The 26,596-nt window shown below is 37.4% G+C and overlaps 1 protein-coding gene across 4 annotated transcripts in view; it reads left to right on the top strand.

The window, feature by feature from the left end:
- The window catches only part of reps2 (RALBP1 associated Eps domain containing 2), an 80,372-nt gene that overhangs the window by 36,584 nt on the left and 17,192 nt on the right, over positions 1 to 26,596 (top strand). For 3 of the 4 annotated variants that reach the window (XM_031896961.1, XM_012957482.3, XM_012957485.3), the window contains 9 exons: positions 90 to 232; positions 2,671 to 2,747; positions 4,603 to 4,680; positions 7,540 to 7,609; positions 9,469 to 9,525; positions 14,388 to 14,433; positions 19,587 to 19,723; positions 20,726 to 20,784; positions 22,735 to 22,815. In XM_031896961.1, coding sequence (XP_031752821.1) covers positions 90 to 232; positions 2,671 to 2,747; positions 4,603 to 4,680; positions 7,540 to 7,609; positions 9,469 to 9,525; positions 14,388 to 14,433; positions 19,587 to 19,723; positions 20,726 to 20,784; positions 22,735 to 22,815 — 748 coding nt within the window. The remainder of the gene's footprint in view (positions 1 to 89; positions 233 to 2,670; positions 2,748 to 4,602; positions 4,681 to 7,539; positions 7,610 to 9,468; positions 9,526 to 14,387; positions 14,434 to 19,586; positions 19,724 to 20,725; positions 20,785 to 22,734; positions 22,816 to 26,596) is intronic. The other variant, XM_012957483.3, reaches the window with a different exon arrangement.

The following is a 26,596-nucleotide window of genomic DNA, read 5'->3' on the forward strand; positions in this document are numbered from 1 at the left end:
AATATGTGACAGATATTTCTGTCCTAGAGGGTATAATCAGCCCATAATATATTGTTTCTTCCTTTTTGCTTTTTTGTTCCTCATTGCAGGGATCTTAGTGATGTAGACTGTGATGGAGCCCTAACACTGACTGAATTTAGTGCTGCTTTTCACCTCATTGTTGCAAGGAAGAATGGCTATGAGGTGCCAGATACACTGCCCCGGACTTTGTTGGCAGAAATTATTCAAACAGGTAAGCACATTAGGCTCATTTAGTGACAGTAAATTGCATGTTTCTGTGGTTTTTTTCTTAGCTGTACAACTAACAACTCTGTTTATACAAATAAAAATTTACAGAGGACTTGCTATTCTTTAGTTTAAACTATACAGGTATAACAAAAATGGAAAAAAGATCAAAACTGCCGTAGAATAATCAAAGCAAGACTGCTTTTGAGATGCATGGCTATTAACAATGTATATTTCTATTCTCAGAATTGGTGAACTTCTTTGATTCTGCTGTGCTATGGACTTTAAGGGGCTGATTTACTTACCCACGAACGGGTCGAATGGAGTCCGATTGCGTTTTTTTCGTAATGATCGGTACTTTGCGATTTTTTCGTATGTTTTGCGATTTTTTCGGATTCTTTACGAATTTTTCGGATCCAATACGATTTTTGCGTAAAAACGCGAGTTTTCCTATCCATTACGAAAGTTGCGTAAAAAGTTGCGCATTTTGCGTAGCGTTAAAACTTACGCGAAAAGTTGCGCATTTTTCGTAGCGTTAAGTTTTAACGCTACGAAAAATGCGCAACTTTTCGCGTAAGTTTTAACGCTACGCAAAATGCGCAACTTTTTACGCAACTTTCGTAATGGATACGAAAAACTCGCGTTTTTACGCAAAAATCGTATTGGATCCGAAAAATTCGTACAGAATCCGAAAAAATCGCAAAACATACGAAAAAGTCGCAAAATATTCGTTTTCAAGTCGGAACTTTTCCAATTCGGGTCGGATTCGTGGGTTAGTAAATCAGCCCCTAAGGGTTATCCTGGACTCAAGTGCTAGAGCACTAATGACTGCAAAAAAGCACCTCTTAATTTACATCCATAAAACACTTGCATTTTAGGGGTCATGCTACAATGGTAGGCCCAATGCAGACCTGTCATTACCATCTACCTATAATTACAGGTTTCCTTTTAGGTCTGTGCCTGCCTGCTCTCCCAAATTTATACATTATACCCACCTGTGCCTCAAAAATACAACCCTGTCATCTCCAATAGAAAGTAGAGTAGTGAATAGCTCAAGCTATTGTACAAATCTGGTATTGTCTTCAGAGTATTATCAGAGTCTTCACACTGAAGTAAATGATTCTAAATTCCAGATCTGCTTGCAAATATAATTGATAATATGATGATTGCTGCTGTTGCACAAGTTAATGCTGCTGCAATTCAGCATTGTGTTCAGCTCTGTGCCATCCAGTTCTTTAGAGGACAATCCAGTTCTGCTTTTTGTTGTGTATCATATGGTATATTTGCATGAAGAAGCTTCTGTACTACAGCAAGTAGCCTGTTACTAGGATACAAAAACGTGCTTTCCTGTGAATCATGGTAGAAGGCTTTGAAATTACATAAAAATATATAAATGAGTTGTATGATGTTATATGATTGTTGGTCATGAGCATCATTAACTTGGCACCTGTATAATTAATATATGTCACTAAAGATTTATCATTACTCAGGCTCCTGATGGAGCTTTGAAGGAACATCAGGTAGTGATTTGTCACTCCAGTGATTGACTGCTTCACAGGCAGGAGGCAAAATGCTACAAGTCAATCCCTTTTCAAGGTAAATAGGAATTTCCACTGTAGGCTATCCAGTCTAGTGACATGGTGGTAAAAAATTAAACACCGGTTGTTTTCAGGTAGTATGTGTCTGTCAGTAGACAGTCCCCAGTGCATAGTGGTAATTCCCATTAACTTCCCTGTTTCTGTTGTTTTGTCCCCTTTCTGCAGAGCAAGAAAATGCTGGGGGTGACAAAATGATAGAAATCATCCAGAGTGCCATTACATAAAACCAGTTGAATAGTAACATGTGACAGAGCCAACTGGAATATGCCGCACTTCTAAGTTGACGTCTCTGCTTTTATTAACTACTTAACAGGAGTATAGAGTTGAAGCCAAAGGTTACATAATGTTTGTGCTTGGTAATTTAGAAAAAAAATAGGTAAATAGACTCTCTAAATAAAAACAACAACTGTATATTCTGTATACTCACTGATTTTATTGTATTGGCAATTTATAAAAATGTGGTAACAATAAAAAAAGGTCTTTGGCCTGTTATGTGTAATTTAACAGTATACTAAAGCCATTGATGCCTGCCTAGTCAACAGGAAACAATATAAAATTTGTCCTCAGACTCTCCATTGTTTACGCCTTGGGGATGCACTACTGCAGGACCTAAATAACAGATGATTTTAAATGTAATACAGTGCTACTGCCAAGACAGTACTTACAGGGAGAGGAGACATTTTGTTGCAAGTCAGGCCCTTCAGCATTTACATCTTCTGGTACGCATGCAGATATGCAGCTATCTTGATTGGTTTTAGCTAGCATTTTAACAGTGTATATGGGCATTTGAATCTTATACTATACTAAATATAAAGATATGGTAGCTTAAAACAATTGTTAATTGCAGGTTCATTAAAGCCAATTTCTGGTGATGCATACGAGGGCTGTCGTGGAACAAGCACAGTTTGCCAGAGCAGAAAAGAGGTAACATATGATCTGCAGTTAATTTTTCAGTGTTAGATACAGTAATGCAATAGTACACAATGACTATGTACAGCTGCAGGAAATTGTTAGACTTTAACTGAACGGCTTTATGGTGGTCACTTCATCTCAAGATACTGTAGCTGAATATAGTAGCTTTTTATTACAAGTCATCCTGCTCCTTTGAAGTCACCAGGAAACTAAAGGGATACTGTCATCAAAAATTAAAACTTTTTTTTATAACTGTCATAACAGTGTCTTTGCATGAGCTTTATAATTTTTTATTTGCCCAGTGCTTTTATATTACCTATTTAATGCCCCAAGTTCCTCTATGAGGGGGGTGCCATATTTGTGCAGCAATAGTCCATTAGCATTAGAAGCTATAACTGAGAGGCTGAGAAGGCACAGTCAGGTTGGCAAAACAGTCAGGTTTAGGAACTTCAAGTAGCATTTACTTATAAAAGCAGCCCTATAAGCAAAAAATGATCAACATGACCTATAGATAACTTTCAATGTACATTAATATTTTTTTTGTGTCTGTATCACTTTAATTAATTTTCCTTGCTACACTAATGGACAATGGTAGGCTATTTTCTTAGCCAGCACCAAACAACAGTTTATGCCCCACAGCTAGTTGGTGGTATGCCATATCAGCCATATGGGACATCAGCAAGAACATTTAGTTCATAATTAGTTAGCAAAACAGTGGTGTAGCTACAGTTATTGGAGTGCTGTACAATGAAAGATCTGCTGCAGATATCAGGAGTATTCATTCAGCCAATGACTCAAACACTTAGGGGTCTTATGTGCAGCTGTTAGCCCATGGACTGCATTCCCAGCCCATGTGGATCCTTGGCCAGTCTCATGGAGCACAAATAATATATTGATAGCCAGACCTATAAGTTCCTAACTCAGACAGTAGATAATTTCTTTTGACATATGGAAACATTAAGAAATATTACTATATCTATGTAATGCACTGTGTTATTTGGCTTAAGTGTAAAATGTGTACCAATTATTACAACCTGCGACCCTTCAGCTATTTAACTGCAACTTCTAGGATGCACCAATAGCTAAAGATTGCAAATTGATTGTTTCTGGGAGTTGTATTTTGTCAGCTGGTGGAGTAAAGTGACTAGACATCCCTGTAGGGTAAGAAAGTGACCATCAAAAGCTGTGCTGTGGCTATAGGAACAATATTTACACCAGAGATGTTGCTGAGCTATAATTCCCAGAATTCCCTAACAGCTCAGCCATGATTCGGTATATATACAAGTAATTTCCACCATGGCCTGTATATAAATCCAACCATTAACATTCACCTCAAAGAATATTATTATACAGGGTTGAGTTCTTACAAATTAATTTCAAGCATGAATCATTCTGTGGGAAAGACAAAAATTCTCCCATTTCGGAAATAAATTATAAGGCCTGCCTTTCTCCAGACAGTGCAGCTGGCACAAGGGCAAAGAGTGTAGCTGCTCAGCATCAGCACCAGCCTAACTGCTAAGTGTATTGTGCTCTGATTGCCATTATGTTGCGCCAGCTAGCAGGCATAGCACTTGCGTCTGGTGTTGGTAATGAGTCCTGATATGTCTTGTTCTCTGGTTGGAATGTGTTGTGAAAGAGCTTGTAATTATCTGCTTAAATTATCTGATCATTAACCTGCTGTTCATTTATCAGCAATGAAATATTTTCCTGTGGTTACTTACCCTTTTTAATGATAGGTCTTATGCCCTCCAAGGCCCCTACAAATTAAAACACAGTTGCCCCTAAATGCTATGTGGTCTTATTCACACTGATGAAGTATTGATTGAATCTGTCTGGCTTTTTTGCTTAAATCCATTCTTGCAATCAGCTAGAAACTGTCTGCGAGGACCCTGCAACATCAGAACCGCTGATTTTGTTTGACGAGGAAACTAGTGCTACTGAGCCTGTGAGTAATAATTTATATACTTTGTGCTTTACCTTACTAGAGTTCTTGATCAGATATATGTTACATGAATACTTGAGAATTTATTCTCCTACCTTTGCAGTACTATGCATACAGAATCTTTATAACAGGCAGATAATATATTTAAATAATATCGTATGGCCTTGACAGTCTGTTAGGGTAGTGAACTCTCCTCTATTGACATATTTATGCATGTTTATTACATGCCTTCATGGTATTTTACTGTATTGGAAGGCTTCCTGCACAGGAATACACAGCACTGTGTAAAGACATGGAAGAATTGAAAACATTCCAAAGTAAGGCAAGCTGTGCCAGCTGGCTTTTTAGCTTATTGCACGTTGCTTTCAGTAGAACAACTGACAACAAGTCAAGTACAGGTATCAAAATTCAAGCAAGTCATAAAGCAGATCTTTGCCCAGTTTGACCATCCAATTAGTTGACTAAATACGGGTGATCCGAATATTCTGCCCCAGGCCAATAGCTAGATCATAACAGTTCTCTGCGCAGACCCATCAGGACTAGGGTTGCCTCCTTTGCCAGCAGCAAAAGCTGTCAGAGGTAGGCTGGTGATGGAGTCTGTGAAGATGGAGTCTGGCTCAGTGACTTGTTGGTGGGTTAGTTAATGTTTGGGAGGGGTCCAGTGACACTGGGGGTAGCTATGACATCACATGCCTGTCAGGTTAAAAACTGCACAGGTGGCCACTCTAGTCAGAACAATTTTAATACCACGGGAGCACTTACCGGACAGTCAGTGTGTGCGCTACGTCCATGCCAGAACCCAGACGGCCAAACTTCTCCAATAGCAAAAAAGATTTGTACGGAGCAAATCAACACTGCTGTTAAAAAATCTTTATCTTTATTTTTTGAATCTCTTTAAAAGCATATTGTGCACATACAAAAAGGACCACACGCTTGACGCGTTTCGTGGTATCACACCACTTTCTCAAAAGCTGCATGACCTGACTCTAGTCAGGACAGGCTAAATAACGTAACGGAACCCAGACGGCCAAACTTCTCCAATAGCAAAAAAGATTTGTACGGAGCAAATCAACACTGCTGTTAAAAAATCTTTATCTTTATTTTTTGAATCTCTTTAAAAGCATATTGTGCACATACAAAAAGGACCACACGCTTGACGCGTTTCGTGGTATCACACCACTTTCTCAAAAGCTGCATTACCTGACTCTAGTCAGGACAGGATAAATAACGTTTGGACAGGTTGTCATTTTGGCCTCATGCACTGTCCAGTAAGCTGCTGATTCTCTCTGGAGCTATTAGCCTGGCAGACTGCTATCAGTAAAGTTTGACTTATACGTCCCACCTGGAACTGTTTATGAGATGCTCTTGTGAAAAATAACTATAAAAAATAAATACACACAAAAGAATAATTGATTTTTAGACATGTGATAATTGTACCTTAATTTCCTCATAAAACTTGTATTGGGGTTTGTGTCTTCATCCTTAGGGGCACATTTATCAAAGTACGATTGTTTCCGAATACAAAAAATTCCTATTTTTTCAAAATTTTCATACTGTGCATATTTTTTGCGAATTTTTCGTTAATTTGCACAACTTTTTCGCACTTTGCGACAATTTGCGTGACAAAAGGTTGGAGCTACCATTAAGTTCTATGGGAGGCTTCCAAAAACATGCACAGAAGGATCAAAGTCAGAAAGGTTTTCCCGCCGTTTACGATCATTCGGATACAAAACTTTTGTGACTTTTGGATCGCCAATACGATATTAACGTGACTATTTCTATTTTTTCGTAAGCATATTCGTGACACTTCCGATCATCAGAAATTATTGTATCTAATCTGAATTTGATCTCATTTCGGGATTCAAGCTCGTACTTGAATGAATCGGCCTGTAGTGTAGTGCTATATAACAAATCCTCACTGCAAAATTAGGTCGAGATACTTTAGGGTAAATGTATGCATGTATCAGGTATGGATTAATGTCCTTTCTAGTTATTTTCAGTTATTTTCTGAAAACCATTGTTTTGTTCAGTTCCTATTAAGAATAAATCTGACAGTCATAATACAATTCAACTGTTAGAAAAAAAAATCTTCCTTTAATGTCTGTTAATTAATTAAAATGATATCTGTCCCGTTGACACTGCAGGCTTAGGAAAAATACCCTACTCTAAAACCAGCCCTTTCTAGCTGTTAGCTTGAAAGGTGGTGCTAAGACTCAGAAATACTGCATAAAAAACTAAGTGAAATAAATAATGAAGATAATCAGTGTGTACTGTAATGCATTTACTAATGACTGCAGCAGGAATTGGCATTTAACGCTTTAGTTTCCTACATGTTCCATTAGGTGGCAGTAATGCAGTGCTGTGAAAGGGCTAAAGCAAAGACATACTGGTAGAGATACTATAAAAAGGGCTCTGCACACTGCATCAGATTGATAAAGCAGTTTTGATTAGCTTAGTTCAGGTACATATTAAGTAATAATAATATATAATGCAAACAGGTTAAGGGTAATTGCACACTAGCAATTTAGTGTTTTGACCACTGCAGCATTTGACATTTTCAGGGACGCTACAATCATTTCATATTATTATTATTACTACTTTGTATTTATATAGTGCCAACATTTTGCACAGTGTGTTACTCTTCATGTTTTCCTTTCTGGGGAGGAATAATTAGGCTTATATGGATATGAGTGGTGCTTTTCATTTGGCTATAATTTCCATCACAGGCAGATCTATCAGCATCAGTCACTGATTAACTCACCCATACTGGTGTGTACAGAATACAGTCACTGTTGTGCTCATAGGTGTTTTCAGAACTAATGTGTAAAATAACCCAACAAATGATTTTATTTTTATAACTAGTCATCTGCAGCAGCAGCACCACAAGATCAGAATGAAGTGAAACAAGATTCAGCTGAGAATGATAAACAAGGTATGAAACTGCTTGTATCTTGATGCCATAGTCTTTCTTGTAAAAATGTAAAAGATGCTGTAATATTTCAGTAGAGGGATAGGACTGCAATGATTTAGAAAGTTTTAGAACTGTTCAGAACTTCTGCTGGCAAGACAAAATATGAATGCACAGCTTATGTGTCCTTGTGGGAACCTATTAGAAAATGAGCACTCTAGCAATGAGCCTACTTAGACCCCCGCAGCAAGTAAGGTTGTCCTCCCACTGTGCTAGCAAGTGACCTGAGAAGCGCTGTCTTGCTCAAAAAATGGTTTACTGGTAAATGGTAAGATAGGCACATAGGGAGGATAAGAACATATGGCAGAGATAAAGACGTGGTTTACGATGTCCACTGCTTACATTTTACCTACAAAATGGTGATTGTCAACAGTAGCCCTGTTGTAAGCAACTTATGCATTAATTATAAATGCTCAATGGTTTTAAACTTGTAAACCTGATTCCTATTGAGAGTGGTACCTGTCTGTCTCTTACTATTCTCTGTAAGCAAATATTGATTTCTATTGCATTTATATTTACACTTAATATTCAAACCCTTTGAAAATGTGCAATGAATGTATATTGGAAAGTTGCTGAGGATTTTGTTTTCTTTGATAATGCAAAATGTTATTTTTGGTGTTTGCATCCCTTTTAACTGTATCAGGGGTTAGAAAGGGATTCCCTGTCAGTAAAAACAAGTGCTTGATTTGGCAAATAAGAGCAAAGCAGGTGCTTTAAAAAGCTCATCTGAAGAACTTTCAACAAAACCAATATTTTATGAATGCTAAAAAATGCTGCTTAAATTAATATTTACCAATTCCCAAATGTATAACAATAGATGTAAATAAATGTAGATGTTGCAGGCAGTTCATAGAATGTACTCGTTGGATAGGAAAGCCCTGGAGCTATAAGCGCAGGGGCTGCATGACAAGGGATCCAAATGACCAGCAGCCAGATTACACTGGTTTAGGCTGATGCCACACCAGGCATATGGCGTATATTTTCAGGCAAGCTGAAAAACGCTTGCTGAAAATATGCGCCATACGCACAATATGCCCCTACCTGTGCCTGCACCGGAATGAATGGAATACACTCTGGTGCAGGCACATGTAGCCAATATCCACATAAAAACGTGAGAGAATGCAGCTTGTGGCCAGTATTTTAAGAACCCTCCACTAACCCAATTTTTAATCAAGAACTCTCCCCTCAACCAATTTGTAATAAAATAAACTTCTAGATATTAGATTAGATTATTATTATTAGATATTGTAATATATATTACAGTATTATATTGGGAATGGGCTTTCATTTATTTACTTTGTCCTATTTACAGCAGGCATATGCAAAGTAAATCATTCCTGACAGCTCTGTGGAAATATTTTTACAGTTGATATCTGTATTGGATGCAACAAGCTGCTTGTCTCTACAGACTGAATTGCATGGAGTAATTTGCTATTTGAGTGGGCGGTAAAACATACTCAGAGGAACAAATGTGCTTGTGTGGATCCTTAGATGTTCCTTTTCTACTGGAATCCATATAAATGCCACTATCATGAGCTTACATGGAATGATGATGCTTTACATGATAAAATCATCTTATGAGCCTCCAGCAAAGAATTACTTATCTGCCAGAGTCTTAACAAAAATGGAACAGAGCAGGGGCCATGGAAGTCCTACCTACTAGATTTTGCCTGTCAGTTGACATTTCAGGTGTATTTATGAAAATATAGGCAACTCTAGGCTCAGTATTCATTTTAAAATTGTGCATAGTTTCTAGCCACAGATATTATTTACATACATTTCTAAAAGGTACTTTTTTTTTGCTTTTGTCTCCTTGAAATTAGGCTCAAAACTAAGTTTCCCTTTAGTAGAGGTCAAATCCTTCAAGACTTTTAAATCCAGTAAGTTACACTGCATTTCTCATTTAGGTCTATCAGCTGAAAGAAAATAGAATTACAGCTCTCAAGACCAAGACTAATGTCACAGTGGCATATCTGTCACACTTTCCTGCAGAAATAGGCTTAAAACAATAGTGCTTGTTGCACAAATAATGCCACAAAGGGCATGTAAAAATGAATCTAAAATTTGGGGAAATTTTTCTGAAGGGCAAAGTCGTCTGATATTTCTGTGCTTAGAAGTAAGTTAAAAAAAAACTTCAGCTGAGTCCCCCTACTCTTTTTTTTTTTTTAAACAGAGCAGCACCAAGTTTTCTTCTAACTGTTAGGCCAATCAGAACTGAACAGATGGTGGCGATTCATTTTCATTAAATTATCATTGTAAATATATAAATAATCAATATAAATTTCTAAGAAGAGCGCTTTCATTGTTTTTCTGATGAAACAGAAAAATAACGCCAAAAGTACCTGTGACATTATTCATGGATGACTATTATATACTATATGAATGTTATAGTTTCTGTATGAAATTCCTAGGTTTCTATTTTTTATGTTGTTTTGTTAGCAAGTAAAATAAGAATACTTTAATTTGAGAAGTGGTTATTTAAAGGGCCTGTAACATGTTAGTCTGCTTTTAACTGTAGGACAAAGTTATCCCGCATCTGTAAATATAGCAGTAGAAGCAGCCATGCAGGATTATAGATTTATAAGACCTATAGCTTATAGTTTATAACAGACAAGCTGAATACTGACAATAGGAATCATCCATGGAGGCACTGAACTAAAAACGTTGAAGGTCTATAATGTATAATAGCAGAGCAACTAACAAGATGCAGTATCAGCATAAGTACAAAATAGGTCAGGCAAGCATAATTACTGCTATTCCTTGCTCAGCTAGACAATGCAGTCACAGTTACTTACTTAGCTGATTCCTATGCCATATTTTTCTTTCTTTGCTTTTTTTAAATAGCATTTTTTAAATAGCACATCATCCAAACAATGTCAGATGCATCAGAATAACCATACTGCAGATACAGTGGTGTGAAAAACTATTTGCCCCCTTCCTGATTTCTTATTCTTTTGCATGTTTGTCACACTTAAATGTTTCTGCTCATCAAAAACCGCTAACTATTAGTCAAAGATAACATAATTGAACACAAAATGCAGTTTTTAAATGAAGGTTTACGTTATTAAGGGAGAAAAAAAACTCCAAATCTACATGGCCCTGTGTGAAAAAGTGATTGCCCCCCTTGTTAAAAAATAACTTAACTGTGGTTTATCAATTTCAATTTTCAATTTCAATATCAATTTCTGTAGTCACCCCCAGGCCTGATTACTGCCACACCTGTTTCAATCAAGAAATCACTTAAATAGGAGCTACCTGACACAGAGAAGTAGACCAAAAGCACCTCAAAAGCTAGACATCATGCCAAGATCCAAAGAAATTCAGGAACAAATGAGAACAAAAGTAATTGAGATCTATCAGTCTGGTAAAGGTTATAAAGCCATTTCTAAAGCTTTGGGACTCCAGCGAACCACAGTGAGAGCCATTATCCACAAATGGCAAAAACATGGAACAGTGGGGAACCTTCCCAGGAGTGGCCGGCCGACCAAAATTACCCCAAGAGCGCAGAGACAACTCATCCGAGAGGCCACAAAAGACCCCAGGACAACATCTAAAGAACTGCAGGCCTCACTTGCCTCAATTAAGGTCAGTGTTCACGACTCCACCATAAGAAAGAGACTGGGCAAAAACGGCCTGCATGGCAGATTTCCAATGCGCAAACCACTTTTAAGCAAAAAGAACATTATGGCTCGTCTCAATTTTGCTAAAAAACATCTCAATGATTGCCAAGATCAATATCTTGTGGACAGACGAGACAAAAGTTGAACTTTTTGGAAGGTGCGTGTCCCATTACATCTGGCGTAAAAGTAACACAGCATTTCAGAAAAAGAACATCATACCAACAGTAAAATATGGTGGCGGTAGTGTGATGGTCTGGGGTTGTTTTGCTGCTTCAGGACCTGGAAGGCTTGCTGTGATAGATGGAACCATGAATTCTACTGTCTACCAAAAAATCCTGAAGGAGAATGTCCGGCCATCTGTTCGTCAACTCAAGCTGAAGCGATCTTGGGTGCTGCAGCAGGACAATGACCCAAAACACACCAGCAAACCCACCTCTGAATGGCTGAAGAAAAACAAAATGAAGACTTTGGAGTGGCCTAGTCAAAGTCCTGACCTGAATCCTATTGAGATGTTGTGGCATGACCTTAAAAAGGCGGTTCATGCTAGAAAACCCTCAAATAAAGCTGAATTACAACAATTCTGCAAAGATGAGTGGGCCAAAATTCCTCCAGAGCGCTGTAAAAGACTCATTGCAAGTTATCGCAAACGCTTGATTGCAGTTATTGCTGCTAAGGGTGGCCCAACAAGTTATTAGGTTCAGGGGGCAATTACTTTTTCACACAGGGCCATGTAGGTTTGGATTTTTTTTCTCCCTAAATAATAAAAACCCTCATTTAAAAACTGCATTTTGTGTTTACTTGTGTTATCTTTGACTAATAGTTAAATGTGTTTGATGATCAGAAACATTTTGTGTGACAAACATGCAAAAAAATAAGAAATCAGGAAGGGGGCAAATAGTTTTTCACACCACTGTGAATAAAATAAAAGCTATAGAATATCATTCCTTGTTTAGCCTCTATGCTTCTGGTTTCAGTTTTTTTTTTGTTGCTAGGGTGTTGTCTCCATTTTGCCATTATAGACTAATGAACAGTTTAAGAACTGCAGCCCTTCTAAACTTTAAAGTAATAGAAGTGTCATTTTTCTCAGATTTAAATCGCAGAACCAGATTATCAAAACATGGGCTAATGTGTCTACTACTGCAGTCAGTGCAAAGTGCACCTGATAAAATGTTAGGAAATCGAACTCCAGAGTTTTTTAGAGATTCCGATTTACTGCAGTGGGGGGGCTATTCCATCACTCATACTGTTTTTCTGCACGCGCCTATTATATATAATATATATAGGACAATAAAACATTGTGGGGTTGATTCACTAAAGGTCGATAAGCGTTATTGCATGTTTTTTTGCGTTCAAATTGACGGGATAAATAACGACTGATTCGTCAGTCATTTTGCATGCGTTAAATCGTGCGCTACTGCAATGTATTAATTTTAACGCATGCGTTAATTCGCGCATAGAAATAATACTAACGCATGATCCACAAACACATATGAAGTGTTAAACGTGCTAAATATCGCATTAGTCTGTGCGAAGATTAACACCTACTTGGGGCAGGCGGTACTTAAAGAAAATTGTGGTTTGTGAGCTTTTGGCAACACAACATGGACTTTGCAGTGGGATTTTTTCAAGTATGTCTTGGCCCTAAAGTCATGCATTCTCTAGTTTTCAGGGAAATAGTAATTTTCAGAAAAGTAGTTTAGGAACGTAATGGTTACTTGCGTTAAATTGTACGTTAACTCGTGCGCTAATATAGCAAGTGGCGAAATATATCGAGCGCAGCAGGAATTAACACACGCGGAAAATAACACAAGAATCGCTCATCACGACTTAAATAACGCAAACAACCGCTTCGAAATTAACGCAAGTATCCTTTTAGTGAATCGTGCGTTAAGTCGCAAAAAATAAGAAGTGATAACATTTTTAACGCATGCTATAAATAGCGTTCGTTTTAACGCACTTTAGTGAATCAACCCCTATGTGTATTAAGCTACCACAATATGCACTCCCCTTTAAGCAAAACAGGGATTGTTTGTCCTTTGTCTCCATTGTTTGGCCGTACAAGCTGGGCAGCTACGTCAAAGTCATCCCTGGTCTGGCCATTGCTACACTCACTTTATCTTAATCTTTAATATACATTTAACAAAGGGACTGACTGATATGAATTGTGTGGTCACAGCCTCATTGCACCCCAGCCTAATGGTTTAAAACAAGGGTCCTCAAACTTTTTAAGCAGGGGGCCAGTTCATGGTCCCTCAGAGTGTTGGAGGGCCGGACTAAAGCACCCCCCCCCCCATGTCATTATACAATGACCCGCTCCCTGCTGCTGCCTCCTTCTTCTGGCTCCCCCCTGCTTCCTCCTGTTCTCCGCTGCTTCCTCCGGCCCCCTCCCACACTGGCAGAAATCAGTTATATCGGGTGACCATACATATTTTTCAATGATAAAAACAATAAAAAAAGATGTTCAGCACAAGCTATTCCTTGCACTCGTGTTAAACAAAGGAGTATACTTCCCCTTTAATGCTACTGTAGGACACAGGAAGATTTTTTTTAAGCAGCAATAATTATATTAATGTAAAAAAATCTCTCTTTCTGCATCATTTGAAATCCTGGCAGGGGAGGAGGGACTAACACATTGATGTTACAAATTGTAACAACGTCTCCACAGCCTACAGACAGCATGCAGGAACTACATAACCCACAGCCTAAAGACAGCATGTAGGAACTACATAACCCACAATGTATTGCAATGCAATGTTCATTTCTTTAGTGACATCATGTGTGCAGGAATTGTGGGATCTGGAAGATACAGGCTCAGGACAATCAACTTTTTTGAGTCTCAGAGTAGTCAGCCAGATCAGCAGGAGAACAGGGGGCTAGGCTTAGGTAACTGTTCCAAACCATTTTATTACATTACAAATCATGAAAAGGCTACATATTTTGTAACTGATGTATAAAACAAAGTTGCTTGAAAACTATCAAAAAAAAAAAGCTTAAGTTGTGTTTGGGTGGAGTTCCTCTTTAATGCTACAGTCAAACTGTACCTGGCATTTATATGCAGCTTTATACACAATCTTCACAACCTGTTAGCTGGTTTCTATAAATAAACAATGTGTACTTTACAGGTGTCCATCAGGAATCCTACACACTTAAAACAAGGCCAAGATCCAGGTAAGGAAAGTTTGAATAAAAGTATTCTGTATTGCTACTTTTTTATGGTGACACTGTTACAGAGTGCTAATGTTTCTTTTTGGCACTGCAACACCCACGTTTTCCTAGCATACTGGGAATTTTGTTCTAATGCTGTAGGTCAGCACCACACAGCATGTATTAAGCTCCTTGTGTACAATCCCAAAACATAAGCTACCCTACTCATGAGTGCACTCAGTACGCTAGGCATAGGTCCCCTGTGTTCTTCTCTGCCAGTGGTGCCACAAGCACTATGTTAGCATATGGTGATAAGAATGGCAAACCATTGTCATTCCTCACCAAACCACCTGGGAGCACCACAGCCACCCCCAAAATGATATCCTTCATTGGAGAGGCTAACCTCCCCTAAAGACATAGCTAGAATTCAGTAAATTCTACTCCTCACTTTATACATCCACTGTTCACTACACCAACATGGACCTTCATGACTACCTTAACACAATACTTCTACCAAAGCTCTTACATGCTCAAACCAAATATATGGATTCTCCTATTAACCAGCTTAGTTAGCCAAAGTTATTATGTCCTTCCCTTCGGGTAAATCCCCAGGCCCAGATGGCTTTATTATAGAATGGTACCAGATCCATATCCGAGAAATAGTGCAAAAGCTGTATGAAACCTTGTCATTTGCCTTTGAGAACTTTTCTGTACCTAAATTATTTTTGGAAGCAACAATTGTTATTATCCCCAAACTCTCATACAGACCAATCTCATTACTTAATATGGAAATAAAAATCCTAGCTAAAAAGTCCTGGCAAAATGACTAGCTAGGGTGGTTTTCACATTAGTTAAACTGGATCAAACTGTATTCATGCTAGCTAAATCAACAAGTTTTAGTCTTTGAAAATGATTCCTTAATCTACAAATACATCATGAGAATATAGGATCCAAATTGGTAGTATCACATGATACTGCCAAGTTTTTTAATTCTATCGAATGGCCTTATCGCTGGGAGGTAATAAATAGAATGGGCTTTGGCCCCTCTTTTATTAAGTGGCTTAAAATAATGTACAGTGAACCAAAGGGCGCAGTTTAAGTCAATGGAATCTTATCCACCTAATTTTACCTCACACGTGGCACCCACCAAGGACGCCCCTACTCCCCATTATTATTTACCTTGGCAATTGAACCCATGGCGATAAAAATTAGACACTCCCAGCAGGTTCATGACCTCATCTACAAAACAGTTGAGTAAAAAATATCATTATATATCATTATATATAATATTATATATAATATATATATAACATGTTGCTCTAGCTCGCAGACCCCCATGATTCATTCAAAATGGTTTTAGGCATAATCAGCAAGTTTGGGTTATTCTCTGGTCTTTAAATCCATTGTTTTCCCCCTAGATGGGCAACTTTCATTGATGACAGACCCTGAATGCACCATCAAAGTGGCTAACACTTTTAAATATCTGGGTATAACAATTCACAAAGACCCAGCACACTCACTTCATAACAAATTTAAAGGCACCCCCGGGCACTTGACAAAGCTGCCCCTTACATTAATAGGTAGAATAAACATATGTAAAATGGTTTTCCTACCTAAATTCCTATACATATAAATTAACACTACATGTCATATAACCAATAAAGCCCTACAGGAAAAAGACCATACTCACTCCACATTTATTTGGGGAAACAAACCCCCTACACTTTCCAGAGCCACTTTTAATGCCCCAGCTAGGGTTAGCATCACCTTAACTATTAACTATACTTCCTGGCCTTGCAGAGCTCAGACATAGCAACTACAAAACATGTGATGCTGAAAACCCAGCTTCAATTAGAAGCTCTTTATTTTACCTCGGTATAAAGTTTACACAATGCCTTATACAGAAGTAGAAAAGACATTAGTCCATTACCGCCAGTTTTTGATGCCACCAAAAAGGCCTTGGATACTATGATGCAGGTAACCAATAAGACAGGATTACTATCCACTGATATTCCATTGTCAGGAAACCTATCACATTTTGCAGCCTTCACAGAAGCTGGAACTTGGACTAGGCTGGGGAGTGAAATACATTGACCATCTTTACACAAATGGAGAACTACACACGCTGCCTCTCCTGCAACAGACTATTTCTTGACCCGACCTGTCAGAATTTAAATATGCACAAATTACACACTTTTGTGCAGCGCAGTTCTCACTTTTTTTTACCACAAATACAGCATTCAGACCTAGAATGCCTTATAGTCCACCCAACCAAATCAAAGCTACTTTTAAATACCTTTAAACTTCTAATTACCAAAAGGTATGACTCATGGCCTAGGGCCCATTGAAATACAAATGGGAAGCCAATGGGATACAATTAGATCCCGACGACTAGGAAGAAATTATAGATAGTCTATACCAACCCCTAGTAAGTACAAAAGATAAACTTATACAATTGAAAATTACTCACCAGACCTACCTCACTCTACAAATATTGCACATCATGGGAAAACCAACTCTCCCAGCTGCCCGAGGTGTAAGGCCCACGCAGATAACTTTATGCAATGTGGGATTGCCCTGAAGTACAGATGTTTTGGCAACAAGTTACGGATTTTATAGGAACAGAACTGGCCTTACCACAAGTACTTAACCCAGCCACATGTTTGTTGGGCCTCCTTGACTCCCCGGTGCCCAGAATAAACATTAGACATTTAATGAGACTGCTTATCTTCTATGCAAAAAAAAACCCATCGACTTACACTGGATTGTATAAGCTTACCTTAAAATGGCCATACACGTAAAGATCTGTTTGCGGAATCGGGGGAATTTAGGCTAATTCAGTCGTTTGGCCATGAGGCCAAACAATCGAATTATGATGACTGGAATAGGCAATGAATTTTGAATTCTGTCCGATCGATATGTGGCTGATTTCAGGCCAGATATCGGTCGGGCAGGCAGACCTTGTTTCCCCTACATGGTCCGATAAGCTGCCGAATCGGTCCAAGGGGCCTTAAGAAATGTGAAAATATCTGGTCTCCTTGGCTAGAATCACCTGCTACTTTTACGTAATGACTCTCTTACCCTCTAGCTGTTCTTTCTTTTTACCTCTCCTTTCCTCTCTCTCTTCCTTCTCACATTCTATCTCTCTTAATGTTAAAGTTAATAAAGATCAACCATTAAAAAAATAAAAAAAATAAAGAGAATGTTTAATTGTTACGCTCAATAGTTTGTAGATACAGATAATCTAAGGATATAGAAAATAATATAATGATTGCCCGGCTTCATAAATTAATGAATTAGCAAGAGCAACTAAGCATATTTCATATATGGATCCACATTTGTCTTGCTCGGCAAGAAATGTCACGCAAAATAATTGTCTTCTAAATGAGTAATTGACCTGTTTAACATTGCTTTAAAAATTGAAGGGAAGATATGGACCTATACTTAAAATTTCCATACTGTAGGGTGCATTAATATTTATAAATTTGTAAGTATGTTTCTATAGTTGCTTAGTGGCATAGATTATTCACGGTGTTTTATGTGGGGGGATAGATTATTTATGATGTTTATAAGTATGGGAAATTGATTATTTATAATGTTTATGTGTGGGAAAATAGATAATTTATTATGTTTGTGTGTGTGGGAAATAAATTATATATAAAGTTTAGATTAAGTTACCAGTACTTCAAGAGTACAAGAAAATTCCAGCCAGGCATATTTATCGATCAGTAAAAAATAGAGCTCACTTTACCAGTGGCATCCACCAGAGGCAAACTCAGTACTGACAAGTAAATGATTTGTAGGGGCATATGTATCAAAGGTAGTTAAGACAGAACTGTGAATTATCCTCTTACTTAACCTCCATAGGCTAATATCAAGTCTAATCGCGCAAAGTTTCATGGTGCGATAATTAGGGCGAAGACACATTGGCAATTAGTCACTTCGACTTTTTAAAAAGTGGCTGCGACTAATCACCCCATGTGTCATTGCCCAAAGTGCTGCGCATGTTCCTCTTTGGTTGATCTTTCATGTGTCCCACTACAGAGAAATGCAGGAAGAAGTGCAATTTTTTTCAGTGCATTGTACTCACTCTGCCGCAGGGGAACACTGAATGCAGGTGAAATGCATTGACTTAGATAGTCGACACAGATAGTAGTCTGTAATAGATTAGGAAATAGTTTTCAGAATATGGACAGGATGTTAGTCATATAACCTTACATTTTTATATTACTACAGTTGCCACCTGTCCAGTTTTCCCCCAGACAGCCCGGGTTTCGGAAGGGCTGTGCAGTTGAAAACTGCCTGTTTGGAAATACGAACAGGACTTTAAAATAAATGGTGTGGTGATCACCAACTACTTATTGCCACATCATAATCCTTATCCCTGACATCATAGACCCATACTGAAACAACATCAACAATGGCCTGACATCATCCACCTGCCACAGACATCATTCGCCTGCCCCCAGCTTGGGCTTTCCCTACCACAAAATGAGACAACTCTAGATATATTTTGCAGTACTGACCCACTTTGCTTCCATCATTGTCAATTAAAATACAAGGACAGTTGGCCTACAATTACACAAAGATACTCTTGTGTTCTAGTTGCCCATATTTGCACCTAATGTGCTCTAGCTATTCACTCTATGGGTAAAGCATGACTTTTTTGTTCTGACGAATATGTTAGAATATAAGTTTTAGCATGTAGCTCAACTCAGCTTTCTCGTGTCTATACAGTACCTTTTATGTAAAAAAATAGACCAAAAGAAAATCCCTCAACTTTACTTAGTTATCTTAGGTAATCTTAGGTAATCTTAGGTAATTCATCAGTAACCTTTGATTTTCTTATTTATTTTTACTACTAATAATGTCATAGTAATACTACTACTAATAATGTCATAGATGGAAAGCATGGTATTTCTTACAGAATAATTTGCTCCTTAGCATAAAAGACCCAACAATGGCCAGGTTAGTGTGAAGTAGAAACACCTTAATCCACCCATGAAACAATGTCAGTTTGCACTGATTGCTCATAGCCACAACTAATTTCAGCTACCTCTAGTGGTTTGTGGGAGTTGCAGAAACACTAAATGGCAGGTAAATGTCTGAGGTAGGTGCCAAATACCTTTATTAAAACATTAATGATATTATTTATTATAATGTATCATCCCTTACAGATCTTATTCAAATACATCTATAGAAGAAACAATGAAGAAAGTTGAAGATCCCCCTACACCACCTCCAAGGCCTCAGAAGACACATTCAAGAGCTTCTTCCTTGGATCTGAATAGGATAATTCAGCAGAATTCTCCAGGTGATTATATGTTACTTTCTCACAGGGAAGAGCTGGCAATTTTATGATTACCCGGAAATGTCACAGTACACATGTTTTAATAACATTGTATGACTTTAAATGAAAAAGAGAGATGTTAATTTAACTCCAGTAGCTCTATGCACAAGGGGTGTAATTTACTAACAGGGACAAAGAGAAAAATCAGATGGGAAATTTTGCATCCGTTTATACACTGGAAAATTAAAGCACAACAAATGACAAAATGGGCACCAAAAATTCAGGACATACATATATTTATAAAAATGCTTGTGATAGTTGAACCACAGTAGAATTTCATCAATGACCATAAACACACATAAAAATTTAAATATCTACACTACAAAGAAGCTATTAGAGATTTGCACTCCTTGTCTTTTTTTTCCTAAAGCCTGCCCTTTTTTTATTAGTGTGGTGGCATACTAACCAAAGTGGGATGTCCCATCAGAGTAACTAGATCTTAGTGTTAAAGGAGAAAGAAAGCTACTGAGGCAGTTTATTGTCAATAGATTAGCCACAGCAGTGCAAGCTAGAATGCTATATTTATTCTGTAGAATGCTTTACCATACCATACAAGTAAACAGCCCTAGAAGCTCTCTCTGTTTGTTTACGATAGCAGCTGCCATTTTAGCTTGGTCTGAAGTAACTTCCCTGCCTGCATCTGTAACCTATTTGTACAACATAGTAGAAAGAGAATGCAGTGTTTCTTTTCACAGAGGACTCAGAGCGGCAGTACTGTAAGTGTTCAGATAAAGCTTACTTAGTTTTAACCTTTCCTTCTCTAACATAATAGAAGGATTATAAGGATATTCACTGCAGAGTTCTTTGACAATATATTAAACAAACTCCTAATATCCTTATTTTGAAAGAAGTTGTAGACTATCTGTTATAAGGCACATATTTAAGGTCAGTTTATAACTGATAATGACTTGCTATTTTTAACGATATATTCTGCAGGATATTCATTGCTATTGTTGTCTATTACAGCTGCTCGAGCTGGCTGGATTCCACCTCCTGCTTTACCACCACGACCTTGTATATCACAGGTGAACAGCTTTTACATGAATATGCATACAACTATAGAAGCAAGTAAAAAGCAATACATGCTTTTTTAGTAATGAACATAATGGGCCTGATTCACTAAAGGGTGATAAAAATTATCGCATGCTTTTTCGCGTTAAAAAACGCAAAATAACTTGCGCGCGATTCACCATAGTATTATCGCGTGCGAAAAATCGCCATTTTCACATGGGGTATTTCTCGCACTAGTTTTACCGTTTTGCGTTAATTTCCGCGCTGAAAAGAATACGATCGCATGATTCACTATAACTTTTGCGCGCTAAATATCGCATTTGGCTATACGAAAATTAACACCTACTACAGGCAGGCGAAAAATTATACAAAAGTACAGTAAATGATTTTTTGCAATAAAATATGGACTTACAGTGTTATTTATTCAAGTCTGTGTTTCCCCCAGAGTGACGCAGCCGCCAGTTTGCAGCAAAATGTTCATTTTTAATACAGTAATTTTCCACAAGTATTGGCGTGTATGGCTAACATGGCGTGCGTTCATTTGCGCAACTATTTCTATTTGGCTACAAGTGATGAAATGTTTCGCCAGGCATGGATTCGCAGCGAATTTTTGGACATGCGTTGAATTTTTTCGCGGCGGATTTTTTCATGCGTTTTGCCATTGGCGGATTGTTTTGCGAAACGCAATGAAAAAATTCGCCCGTTTCGGGGATCTTTCGAAAGATTTGCTAATTTTTCACTAAAGAAACCAGAACACATTTGCTCATCACTAGTGGCTACTATTTATAAGCATCTACTATTTATATGTGGCTAATATTTATATACACCATTTATATGCTTCGACAATTTTTATACACTATTTCTATGCTACCATTCATATTCGGCGATTATTCACGTAATTTAGCGCATGTACAGGCAAATACCGCATTGAAATAGTCTTTCGCGAGTTAAATAACGCTTGCAATATCGCGCGTAAAAAAGCGCGAATATGCTTATAGTGAATCGTGCGAAAAATCGCCAAAATTAAGCGGCGGTAAAAATTTTAGCGCACAATAAGAATAGCGCACGTTTTATCGCCCTTTAGTGAATCAGGCCCAATATGTAAATATTGAAAAATGTAACCTTATTGGCCATATGGGCCTGACCAAAACCATACCATACTATCAAGGTTCCTTTCTGTAATAATGTCCCAAAATCAGATAGAATCAGGTCCAAATGTTATAAATAATGCCATTATCTCTTTCTTATACACTCGCCTAAAGGTTTATTAGGAACACCTGTTCAATTTCTCATTAATGCAATTATCTAATCAACCAATCACATGGCAGTTGTTTCAGTGCATTTATGGGTGTGGTCCTGGTCAAGACAATCTGCTCAATTACTGGGATTTTCATGCACAACCATTTCTAGGGTTTACAAAGAATGGTGTGAAAAGGGAAAAACATTCCAGTATGCGGCAGTCTTGTGGGCGAAAATGCCTTGTTGATGCTAGAGGTCAGAGAAGAGTATTAGTATGGTGTTCCTAATAATCCTTTAGGTGAGTGTAGATTATTTTTGTTACTTTGATACATTTATAAATACACTATTCATAGAACACCACTTTTTACAACTTTGCTTGCCTGAAATCATTGTACATAGGTGTATAAACCTGCTCCCTATTATGCCATAGTCCTTAAGCCAGAAATTTAGCCTTACAGCCAAGATTTGTAATTAACTCTCATCATAGCAAAAGTATTAATGAAAGTAATGACATTTTAAGATGCCACAGTTAGATTTTGAAATTACCAGTGTATTAAAAAACAAGATCAATATTAGATTTACCTGCTTTGTAATGAATGCATTTATATTCATGGAAAAATGATGTCAAAGATTACATAATGTAAATGACTTGCAAAAATAGCTAAGTAACTCTAAAAACTCCTGCCGATCTGCTCCATTTTACAAATCATTCATTTTTCTGACAGAATCCACATCATTCCTCTAACACAGACCAAAAAATGCCAATCCAACAACCCAATTTTGCAGACTTCAGGTCACAAGAACAGGTACATTATATTGATATATATATTGTATACCAAATGTGTTACAGCCTGGCAACAGGATTCTGGAGGCTTAACAGAAATGCATATAAATAGCCTAGTTTACGTTTGTGTTGTTATGATTATTAAACATATTACTTACCTCAAATAATGTTAAAACTATTTTCATTTGATATAGCTGTAAACCCTTGGATTCCTAGGCATATTGCATACATTGAGATGAGTTCTGCAGCGCTTTTGGGCCCAACCCCCCTTCCACCACCTCATATCTGCTGATCTATAAGTGATACATTGCATGTGGGTAAATAAATTAGGCTGGGATACTAAGCCTAAGCTTAGTGCTTAATCGTGTGGTTATGCTATTGTCCTGAGCACTGTGGTGTAGGTGGTATTGTTTAAAATTTGGGACAACTTAACTGTAGCCCTCTGGTAACATCCACCCAATTAACAGTTGGTTTCCAGAGGACAACAAACCTCCTTTTGTGACTGGAAAATAAGATGCGTTCACGTTCATCCCAAAAAGATGCTTGTTACAGGCATCAAAGCTATGAAACCCCAAAATGGCAGACACATTTAAGCAAGGGGTTAGATATCTATTTTAAAAAAGCAAAACACATGGTTACAGGTATTATTTACTTTGTAATGTTAGTTTAATATCCAGGGACTGGATTTTGGTTGTCGGGAAGGTTCTCTCCTATGGAGCACTATAGGGGGATAATGTTGGGATCAACTGGTAATTAAATGGGGAATGATTATTTGTGAAGGTTTGTACGAATGTGTGTCTTCTCATTAACTTTTGAGTTCCCTACTATCAGCGTACCTACAGCTCAGCCACAGATGGCATAGCTCATAAAGGGCTGGATAGATAAAGGGCTGGATTGAAGCCCGAAACGTTGCCTTTGGTACTTGAGTAAAGATTCACATTTTTCAAAACAACTGGAGTGCTGCTGTTTTCTTCATTTTTTCAACTGGGATCTGTGGCACTTGACTTTTGCTTGAATTTAAGGATTATCTGTAATGTTATACACATGGCAAGTGCTAAGATTTCCTAGTAGTATGCAAGCTGTGGGTTTTTTTTGTAAATTGTTCTACATAAATACCTGCAACACAAGCTTGGGGCAAAAGTATTACATGACCAGTACATTTCTGAATAGTCTGGAGGATTGCAATTATAGAATTATTGATATACGCTATCTTTGTCTCTACCTTACAATTTATTTTTGGTTAATGCTTTATATCAATGTGCAGAGCTAATGTGCTAGGCTTCAGGCCTTACTTTTTTCTGCAGTTGGTGAAGCCCCTATTTTCTAAGCTCCCAAGGTTGAGGACTTAAATGTATTGTTCATCTTTAAATTAATTCTTAGTATGATGTAGAGAGTTCTTTTCTAAAACAATTTGCAATTGTTCCTAATTTTTGTTATTATCAGTTTTTGAATTATTCAGCTTTCTGTTCAGCAACTCTCCAGGTTAAAATGTCTGCAGCTGTGTGGTTGCTAGGGCCTAATTTAACCTAGTAACCAGGCGGTTGCTTGAAAGAGAGACTGAAATATGAATAGAGGAGGGCCTAAATAGAAAGATAAGTAGTATAAAGTAACAATAACATTGTAGCTTTACAGGGCAATAGTTGTTTGGCTGCTGGGGTCAGTGACCCCCATTTGATAGATGGAAAGAGTCAGTAGAGAAAGGCAAATAATTAAAAAACTATAAAAAATGGAGACTAATTAAAAAGTTGCTAAGAACAGGTCATTCTATAACATAGTAAAAGTTAACCCGAAGGTGAACAATCCAGCTTGGGGAAATCTTGGCCCGTCTGTTGGACTTTATGTCTAAAGAGTATCACTAACCCATACCTCCAAACTGTCCAGATTTTCACTGGACAGTCCCTCTTTTAACAGCTTACTAAGAAGCCTCTCATTTCGCTTTGATCTCCTGTACTGAATGCTAAAAAAGATACAAACTGAGACTTGCAGCTTAAAGGGCCTTTTTAGCCAATATGTAATAACACATAAAATGACCCCAAAACCCCCAGAAATGTGTTCAAACTTTAAATAACCTGCCAAATTTAGTATATGGGAGTGGTCATAAAAAAGGGCGTGGTATATCTTTTTGTCCCTCTTTCCATTTTCCAAATGTTGGGATATTGGCTAACCAGTTAAGTGATATGGGGACCATAAAAGCTTTTTTTTTTTTTAAACCATTTTAGATCTGACAAGGGAGCTTTAACTTCAGTCTGCAGTCATATGTAGCCAAGGCTTTTTGGTTACGCTTCTGTGCTTAAAATTCCACTAAGTCACTCTCATAGTTGCTCTGCCACCCCTTGTACCAGCCTTTTTTGCAGTCTGCTGGTTGTCAGCAGAGTGCTTTATGTATTTGAAATATATTTATTATGCTGTAATAAATGTAACAAATATAATTTACAGGTTAGATTTTATTACACATGCTTGTATTATAAATATGGCTTTGTGTGAGAATGAACATGAATTTTACATTTTTTTTCTCTTATTCACTGGCATAGTTTTTGCCCTTTAATAAAGAATGTTACATTTATCTAACTGTTGTTAAAACTGCAGTATTTAATCCTCAGACAGATCTGATTAAAGGCATGTACAGGATGTAGATCTGATTGATAAGAGGGTAAATGTTTTGACATTAGACATGTTATAATTTTGAATTCTTGCTATTCCAGTTGTCTTTGCTAGCACCTCAGAACCGCTTATAAATTCCCTACAAATATTACATTTCAGTTTTTTAGGCATTTACAGAAACATGTCTTTTCTTGCATATTTACTATGGTGATAGTTTGCTGCAAGATGGCAAACAGATTGACAGGAAGCCTGTAAGGCTACAGAATTATGCTTCTGTTCTCAGCAAAAATAAATGAGCATCAAAACATTTTGTGTGTTCAGCTTAGCATAAAATGCTCTTTTCATGGTTTTGATGCCACTAATATTTTTGTGTATTTGACAGCTCTGCGTGTTTCCAACTTTCATTGCAAATTGGTAAAAATCACAGATGAGGATCTGCAAGAAAAGACCTTGTTATCTGTCAGTGTAAAGAGTAAAAACAACGCAAGAACATTGCTTGTATAAATATTCTTTTTTATGGCGACAGATTGAAAGTATCTGAATAAATGTGCAATTTCAGCTGGGCACCTAAAATATTTGCATTGGGGAGGATACTATACATAGAGGTCAAGAGAAGGGGTGGCACATTTATGGATTTTTGAATGTTCTTGGATTTAAAATCTCCAGGATTAAAGGATAATGCTATGCTACAATTTTAATTTACAACCAGGTTGTGTTATGAATGAAAGACTTGAAGGTAAATAGGAGAGAACCTGAACAAAAAGATAAATATTAATTACAATAAAAAAAAATTCAGGGTCAGTGACCCCAATTTGAAAGTTTGCAAGAGAAGGCAGGCAATGAAGGAAAATAATTCTATAAAATATAAAAAGACCTATTGGAAAGATACTAAGAATAGTATATTCTATAACATACTAAAAGTTAAATGTCTGTCCAACCAAAAGAAACCACTCATGTTATTTAGACAAGGATATCTTAAGACAATGTGAAATGTTTCTTTTAATATGTAAGGGTTTTTAGATTGTTTAACTTTGTGTTTTACAACATTCCGGTTTGGAATTTTAACTGCTGTCTGGCTCCTTGGCTCTCTGGCACTAGCAACCAGGCATTTGTTTCATTGTCAGAAAGAGGTATAAATAGGAGAGGGCCTGAACAGGAAAAAAGGCACAAAATATAATGACAACATTAAAAAGTAGCTTCCC

This window comes from Xenopus tropicalis, chromosome 2 (assembly GCF_000004195.4).
Source record: "Xenopus tropicalis strain Nigerian chromosome 2, UCB_Xtro_10.0, whole genome shotgun sequence".
Classification (NCBI taxonomy): domain Eukaryota; kingdom Metazoa; phylum Chordata; class Amphibia; order Anura; family Pipidae; genus Xenopus; species Xenopus tropicalis.